The 8,647-nt window shown below is 49.8% G+C and overlaps 1 protein-coding gene across 1 annotated transcript; it reads left to right on the forward strand.

The window, feature by feature from the left end:
- Positions 1 to 1,312: 1,312 nt before the first annotated feature.
- KRT9 (keratin 9) lies at positions 1,313 to 8,188 on the forward strand. The gene is made up of 9 exons (XM_059380223.1): positions 1,313 to 1,646; positions 1,710 to 2,002; positions 3,795 to 3,877; positions 3,990 to 4,146; positions 4,423 to 4,584; positions 5,275 to 5,400; positions 5,525 to 5,748; positions 6,116 to 6,849; positions 8,169 to 8,188. Exons 1-9 carry the CDS (start codon positions 1,313 to 1,315, stop codon positions 8,186 to 8,188), a joined length of 2,133 nt encoding a protein of 710 aa, XP_059236206.1.
- The last annotated feature ends 459 nt before the right edge of the window (positions 8,189 to 8,647 follow it).

Here is an 8,647-nt window from a genome sequence, read left to right on the forward strand (position 1 = left end):
TGTGGTCAAGTCTGGGTTTGGAAAGACCACTCCGGCTGCTGCGTGGAGGAGGAGTCAGGACTGAGAGAGGCAGGGAGAGCAGTTATGAGCCGATGGCAAAGATCCAGGTGAGGGCAGAGTCCAGAGGGCTGCTGGAGTTGAATGACCAGAGGCAGTCACACCGTTTCTCGAGCACTTCTCATGGGTCTCAACCTAGGAGAGGGGCACCCCATTAACAACATCCTTTTACAGAGGAGGGAGCAGAGGCACGGAACACATACATAACTTGCCAGAGTCACACAGCTTGTGAGTGGGGAGCTGGGGTTGACTCAGGTAGTCTGGCACCAGAGCCCCCCACCTTCCTTATCTCTGTCTTCTGGTCTTGCTCACCAGAACATGCTTCTCACTTTCTGGCCGGAGTAGGGGGCTTGCAAGTTCCAGGAGGGCTGGAAAAGCCCCACATCTCTGTATCCCTCCCAGTGCTCAGTACGGGCTAGGCAATCAACCAAGGTCTATTCCATAGCCCCTACTGGGCCCTGCTGGAGGACCAGGATAGTCAAGGCCCTTGCCTTCATCCTCAAAGGTCAGCCAGCACCAGCACCACTTTATGTATTTGGTCCTTCTCCTGCATCTTCTGTGTGAGCCCCGGTTGCCATTTCTGAGTGCTGGTGGTCATGTTGCTCTGTCACCGTCTTGGCCTCTCTGCCATGCCAGTTGTCTCCTTCATCAGACTGGAGTCTCTGGGAGCAAGGACTGGGCTCCCCATCAGACCTGGGCTCTGAGAGGCTGGGGCTGGTCTTCTCGCTCTCACTGGCTGCTCTCTGCGGGCAGGGTACAACTCCTTGGTACCCCAGTCCTACCACCCACAAGTGGGCACTAAGTTGGGAGCAGGGGCGGGTGCAGACAGTGATAATCATCAATGTGGGAGGTGACTCTACTCCTGGGAGTTTCCCTCCCAGAGGGGCTAAGCCTCAGACCTGCTGTCAGGCCAGCCAGAGACCAAATCCCAAGATCTAGGTCACCCCCTTGGCAGCAGAGCTGATTTATGGCACCCCTGACAGCCTAATATCACCAAATTATCCCACACAATGGAGAGAGGCTGGGCTGCCTCTGGGCAGTCACCAAAGGACGCTGAGCCTGGGGCAGCCCTGCCGCCTCCCGAACCCAGACCTCCTTCATGTCCGAAGGGGGAGGCTGGTGCAGACAGAGGGGCACACCTAGGCGTGCCACCTTCAGCTGGGGGTATAAGTAGGAAGGCCTGGGGATGGCTTGGTACCCTGCACTCGGGAGCTAGCAGCGCTCCAACGACTGCTTCCTACCCGACGAGCCAGCCATGAGTTGCAGACAGTTCATGTCCTCCCCGTGGAGCCGCAGCAGCTCTGGGGGCAGTGGGGGCAGCATGATGTCCTCCTTCAGCCGCATGAGCTGCTCGGGAGCTAGTGGAGGAGGGGGCCGGTTCAGCTCTTCCAGTAGCTATGGAGCTGGGAGCTCTGGGGCCTGTGGGAGGGGAGGTGCTGGCAGTTTTGGCTCCAGCTACGGTGGGATGTCTGGGGGAGGCTTTAGTGCTGGTAGCTTTGGTGGACGTTCTAGGGGCTTTGTTGGTGGTTCTGGAGGATGCTTTGGGGGCTCTGGGGGCTTTGGTGGTAGTTCTGGGGGAGGTTTTGGAGGTGTTTCTGGAGGAGGTTTTGGAGGTGTTTCTGGAGGAGGCTTTGGTGGGGTTTCTGGAGGAGGCTTTGGTGGTGGCTCTGGAGGAGGCTTTGGAGGTGGTTCTGGAGGAGGTTTTGGGGGGTTTGGCAGTGGCTTTGACAGTGGTGCCAGTGGTATTCTGGGTGCTGATGAGAAGACCGCCATGCAGGACCTCAATTCCCGGCTGGCCTCCTACTTGGATAAAGTGCAGGCACTGGAGAATGCCAACAAGGAACTGGAGAATAAGATTCGGGAATGGTATGACAAGCAGGGACCCAGGACCTTCCACAGGGACTACTCGTCCTACTATGACACTATCGAAGACCTCAAGAACCAGGTAAGTGGGGAAACTCTGTTCCCTCTCTCCTGGTCTCTCTGTATCTCTCTCTCTCTCTTTCTCTCTCTCTCTCTCTCTCACACACACACACATTCACACGCTTCATCTTTCAAAAAGGTCAGATGTTAGACCCTAGGCTTAGGTAATAGGGAATCCATTTTTTTTATTATATTTTTATTTTTTTAAAGATTTTATTTATTTATTTGACAGAGAGAGATCACAAGTAGGCAGAGAGGCAGGCAGAGAGAGAGGAGGAAGCAGGCTCCCTGCTGAGCAGAGAGCCCGATGTGGGACTCGATCCCAGGACCCTGAGATCATGACCTGAGCCGAAGGCAGCGGCTTAACCCACTGAGCCACCCAGGTGCCCGGGAATCCATTTTTTAAGAAATATTATGCTTTCATCAAAAACAAACTGTTTGGTTCTTGATAGTACCAGGGCTGGGATTTTGGCCTGGGCTCTAGGCTTTCACCATCATGTTCCTCACTTTCAGAGTCTGAACAGAGCAGAAGAGAGGCTTAGATGAACAAGGGTGAACCCGGGACTGGATGTAGGGGGTCTCCTCCTGGCCTGCCCAGATTGGGAATGAAGAGGCAGTGTGGAGGGAGCACAGAGATGGAGGCGCTCTGCTGAGAGCCAGTGATACAGTCCTGGGTCTGCCATCAATTCACTGTGTGATCCTGGGAAACCTGATGCCCTCTCTGCACCTGTTCTCCTATGTATTTAATGAAGAGGATGGGCAGACCAGCTCTTAGGTCCCTGTTGATTTGAAACTTCTATAATCACATGAAAAACAGGTAAGAATGCTACTGCCCCCAAACAGGTAGGTCATATGGCTCAAGAGAGGAGAAAATCTGTGCCTGCCTCTCCCCTCACTCTCTAAGAATTTAGAGCTTTCTAGTTTGGGACATTAGAAGCTGTATTTCTTCCTTCCTACTTCTCCTGGACCTCTATAGAGGCTTGTCTCAATTTTTCCAGGTACACATGCTCGTTGTTTACGTGATGAACAGGATCTAGAACTCTGGGGATAGAAGTAATCTATCTACTCTTCCATTCTCCCCCATGTTTCCCCCATCTGCCCACCCTCCCACCATCCAGCCATCTATCCACTCATCCATCCATCCAAATGTCCATCTATCCATTTATTCACTCAGTCAGTTTAATGAATGACTAACCTCAGTGTTGCCCTTGGCAGACATAGTGATGTAGCAGACTTGGTCTCTGTCTTGAGGAGTTCACAGTCTAGCCAATTTGCTGTTCCCACCTGTTCCCCTTGCCTTTACAAATTCTGATAAACAGCCTCTAGACATCCTGTTTCTTCTACCCCAAACCTCTTCCATCTATTTACCCATGTGCAATCTTAGCTGCGCAGGGACAAATTCAGTTTTCACCTCCTTCCTGAAGTCTTTCTTGATCTCCTATAGCCATATGTCATCTTTCCTTTCCTTGAATTCTTCTATGATAACTTTGGATGTGGTAGTTGACTGTGGGCTCTTTGAGGAGAAATATCTCATTGATCTCTAAACTCCACAGTGTCTTTTGTAATATATCTTTAAATATTTGTTGAGTGAATGAATGAATGAATGAATGCCACACTGAACATCCTTGCTGAAGCCCATGAGAGTTCTGTGGGTCGTACCAGCTGTTGGAAGCTCCTTCTATCTCTTAAGCGTCTTCCTGGATGGAGTCCTCATCTCTTACAGCTCTGCCTGGCTTCTTGCCCTCCCAGCAGGGAATCATAGCAGGGGAGCATGAGTTCCATGCCATCTCCTCTTTTTTTTTTTTTTTTTTTAGATTGTGAACATCACAGTGAACAGTAATAAGACTCTCTTGGATCTTGACAACACTCGCATGACACTGGATGACTTCAGGATGAAGTGAGTTCTGCTCCCACTCCCTCTGTTGTCATCAGTCTTTCCCCACCCTGTAGTGCTGTGAAGGTCCCTATAGGGACAGGTGCCCTCATTCCCTACTGTGGCTGGTGTGCAGGTATGATATGGAGAACAGCCTACGAAAAGGAGTGGATGCTGACATCAATGGCTTGCGGAAGGTGCTTGAAGATATGAACATGCAAAAGTCTGACATGGAGATGCAGTATGAGTCTCTGCAGGAGGAAATGATGGCCCTGAAGAAGAATCATGAGGAGGTACGGCCCTGGGTACTTGTGGCTTATTGAGGAGAGGGAGGAACAGAAATAGAGAGACAGTGAGGGGACAGCTATGGGGCACTGCTTGGGAGACACCCTCTCCCTGACATATGAGGACACTTCCAGCGCCTCCTTTGCACTGCCTATGATGGTGGTTGTGCTTTACCTTCACAACTGTGCCTCCTTTTTGAACCTCTGGGGAGGGAGAAGGTGAAGGCTACAGGTTGGTGGAGAGGATCTCACCCCTTGACTTCACATCTCCTTTGTTCCTGGCAGGAGATGAATCAGCTGACTGGGCAGAACTCTGGAGATGTTAGTGTGGAGATAAATGCTGCTCCTGGCAAAGATCTCACCAAGATCCTCAATGACATGCGTGAAGAGTATGAGCGGATCAGTGCTAAGAACCGCAAGGACATTGAGGTGCAATATGAGACTCAGGTGAGCAGAGTGGGCTGTCCATTCAACCTCTCTCTCTCTTCCACGGATCCCTCCACTCTTCCACCCCATCTCTCTATTCGCCCACCCCTCCATCTCTTAGTACAGCTGTCACCTATCCATCTTCATTCATTAAACCACAAACATAATTATTGGGTAGCCTGTCGGTAGCAGGTTTTATGTGAAGTCCTGATGTCTCAGAGATGAGCCAGATAAGACTGCTGCCCTCAAGAAGCTTATGGATTATTACATATGTGAACCAGGCAGAGCATGAACAACTCATGTAAGGCTATGTGCCCTCAGAATCTAGTAGAGGTACATAGTATGCTTCTCATGCCACACTGAGCTCTCTGATGACTCCCTTCCTCCTTGGGCCTCCAGTGCTTAGCATAGACCCTGGCACACGAGAGCATGGTCTATAGTGTGTATGTGTTTGGGGGTCAGTTTGAAATAAGGTTAGAAAGGTGGTTTGGGGACAAGTATGAAGAGTCTTGAAGCCTTGCTGAGAGGGAATGTTCAGTTGGGGGAATTTGATTACCCTGGCTGGCTAGCAGACCCAGAACTCAGGATTACTTGTCTTTGTTTTTGGTTCACTCTTGGCCCCAGAGGTAAAGGTCTGGGGGTTGGGTGCAGAACTTTGCCCATGGAAGTCTCTGGTGCAGCCTGATTCTCATTGAGCTCTTGGATTTTCAGATGAGCCAGATGGAGCAGGAAGTGATGACCAGTGGCCAGGAGATGGAGTCCAACCACAAGGAGGTGACCCAGCTCCAGCGCAGCATTCAGGAGATGGACATTGAGCTGCAGTCTCAGCTCAGCAAGGTTGGTAGTTCTGCTCTAGACCCTCTGTCAGGGTGAAGCACCGAAGGCTTGGCATGATCCCTGGAGTGGGAAGGGGAGGGGCTATGATGTAGCATCCCTCTTACAGCCTCCTTCTGCCTCCTAGAAATCAGCCCTGGAGAAGTCCTTGGAAGACACCAAGAACCGCTATTGTGGCCAGCTGCAGCAGTTGCAAGGGCAGATCAGTAACCTGGAGGGCCAGCTCACGGAGATCCGGCAAGAGATTGAATGCCAGAATCAAGAATACAGCCTTCTGCTCAGCATTAAGACACGGCTGGAACAGGAAATTAAGACCTACCGCAACCTCCTTGAGGGTGGCCAGGAGGACTTGTAAGTTCCCTGGGACTCTGTGGAATCCCTAAGAATTTCTATGCTCCTGACACTACATCTGTCTCTCTAGATAGAGGCATCTGGGGAAGTTCCTGTACACAAGGGTCTGATGGGTTGATGTAAAGGAACCTCAAGGCATTTGGGTTTTGGGAAAGGAGGTTGGTAAAGATGAGAGAAGGGACTAGTCTTTGCTCCAGGGAGAGGGAGGCTCTCTCTTCAAGTTGTGATGCCAGCCCGGCCTGTCCTCTGCTTTGCAGAAGGAAACCTTAGGAAGACTCATATTTGGGTCTTGACTCTGTCTAGGTCCATCCTTGAATATGTATGTGGGGTCACTAATTTTTCTCTCTGTGTTATCTTTCCTTCTCAGTGAATCTCATGAATCTGGACGAAGCCACTTTGGAGGTGGCAGAAATAGATATCAAGGTGGAAGTGGAGGCAGTCATGGAAGAGGATCCTGGGGAGGAAGTGGTGGCAGCTATGGTGGAGGAAGCAGTTCTGGAGGAGGGAGTGGAGGCAACTATGGTGGAGGGAGTAGTTCTGGAGGAGGAAGTGGAGGCAAGGGAGGAAGTGGAGGCAGCTATGGTGGAGGAAGTAGTTCTGGAGGAGGAAGTGGAGGCAGCTATGGTGGAGGCAGCAGCTCTGGAGGAGGGAGTGGAGGCAACTATGGTGGAGGGAGTAGTTCTGGTGGAGGAAGTGGAGGCAAGGGAGGAAGTGGAGGCAGCTATGGTGGAGGAAGTAGTTCTGGAGGAGGAAGTGGAGGCAGCTATGGTGGAGGCAGCAGCTCTGGAGGAGGAAGTGGAGGCAGGAGAGGAAGTGGAGGCAGCTATGGTGGAGGAATTAGCTCTGGAGGAGGAAGTAGAGGCAGCTATGGTGGAGGAAGTAGTTCTGGAGGAGGAAGTGGAGGCAGGGGAGGAAGTGGAGGCAGCTATGGTGGAGGAAGTAGTACTGGAGGAGGAAGTGGAAGCAGCTATGGTGGAGGCAGTAGCTCTGGAGGAGGAAGTGGTAGTGGCTATGAAGAAGGCAGTGGATTCAAAGGAAGTGGAAGATCATCTCAGTCCCAGTCCTCTTCCTCCAAATCTGGTGAATGTGATGACAAACAAGGTAAGGGACAACTCTAGCTTGTGAGGTCAGGGGGACATGGGTTTTAAGCTGTCAAGTTACCACCCCTTTTTGAGTATCTTTGAGCTTTCTGGGAAATGAATATTCTGAACAGATCTAGATTTTAGGGAGGTGTGTACACTCTAGTGAGGTGTAATATATTTATTTATTTCTGAATTATCATTCATTAATTTTGACAGAGTTTTGGGTGAGGCTAGGACCAAATCTACACATGTTCTGAGTCTCAATAGCATAGGAGATGGGTTGGAAAGTGTGCATTATCTTATATATTTCCCACCACACTATGAGGTGGGTATTGTTTTACCTATTTTAGAGATAAGGAAAATGAGGTTCAGAGAAGATGTGTAGCTTATTCAAGGTCCTAAAACTAACAATTGAGGGACTCAGCTCTGTGGGTCTCTACAGCCAGTACTTTTAATCATCATGAGGGTGGGGAGACCTGGATCAGCATTAGTTCAGGTAGAAAAGAGGTTCAGGTGTTGTAGCCAATGGTTGGCTCATACAAGTCTGTTATATGGTGCAACCATCTAAAACAGATACTGAACATAATAATCTAAATGTAGAAGAGTCACACAGTCAAGTGGTCTCCAGGTCAGAGAAAGTTTCCCCTCTTGTATGTTGAATTTTATAAAATAAAAATTTAATATGAAATTGTAGTAAAAGCCTGGGTAACACAACTGGGAATGTTTAGCTCAGAGAAGCCTTGAGGTGTGTGGGAGCTCTCCTTCTCTAGGGTGTCTGATGTGGTTTTTGTATGTTAAGTGGCACTGCAGGGCCATGGATGTGTTTGAGGCCTTGCCTCAGTATATAAGAAATTTACTAATGTTGCTGTTGAGTAGAGGAAGGGCCAGGCTCATGAACCTTCATCCTCAGAAATGGAAGGGTATTGGGGCTGAGACTGGGTGGCTCAGTCAGTTAAGCATCTTCCTTTGGCTCAGTTCATGATCTCTGGGTCCTGAGATTGAGCCCCACATCCAGCTCCCTGCTCAGTGGGGAGCCTATTTCTTCCTCTCCATCTGCTGCTCCCTCTGCTTGTGCTTTCTCTATCTATCAAATAAGTAGAATCTTAAAAAAAAAAAAAAAAAAAAAAAAAAAAAAAGAAATGAGAGAGTATATGTTAGGGCCGCTGCAAGAGAGGTTTAGGAATTAGATGGGGGCCACTGGGACCCCAGGGTTCTTCCAGCTCTTTGAGCTCCAGTCTCCTTGCTCCCAGTGTGCCCTTCTTTCTTTAAGTCTCATTCTCTCTTTCTCCTCTTCTAAGTTCTCTCTTCACACTCTTGCCTCTCTTCCTCTCTCCACAGGCTACCAGAATCAATATTAGAGCTCCTGTAAATGTTCCTGGCCCTGCCCCAGCTGAGTGTCCTCCAGACAGGCGGCCTCCCTATGAAGCCTGCTCATTGTCTTCTGGCATCAGGGACAGCTGGCAACGAGCTCCAGAGCTCATTTGGGACTGCCTTGAGTGGGTCTCTCTCTGCCCATTGACTCCCTCCCTTGGGAGGGTTGGGGAGACCTCTCTTCCACTGTCTGGTCTGGGGGTGATCCCACTCCTTGCCTGATTTCAAGTTCCTAATAAAGCATTCCTACTGCAAATAAAACTTGGGCTTTGACTGATTTGTTCTTTGGGATTAAAAAAGACCAGAAAGGAGGTGAAGGGAGAGCCCACTGAATCCACTTTGAAAAGTGTTAGTTAGGTTTTCTGTAAGTTGACCTTTGCTTGTAACAAAACAACCCAACATTTAGTGAATTCAGATGACAACCATTTATTTAGCTCATGATTTTG

This window comes from Mustela nigripes, chromosome 16, assembly GCF_022355385.1.
Source record: "Mustela nigripes isolate SB6536 chromosome 16, MUSNIG.SB6536, whole genome shotgun sequence".
Taxonomy (NCBI): domain Eukaryota; kingdom Metazoa; phylum Chordata; class Mammalia; order Carnivora; family Mustelidae; genus Mustela; species Mustela nigripes.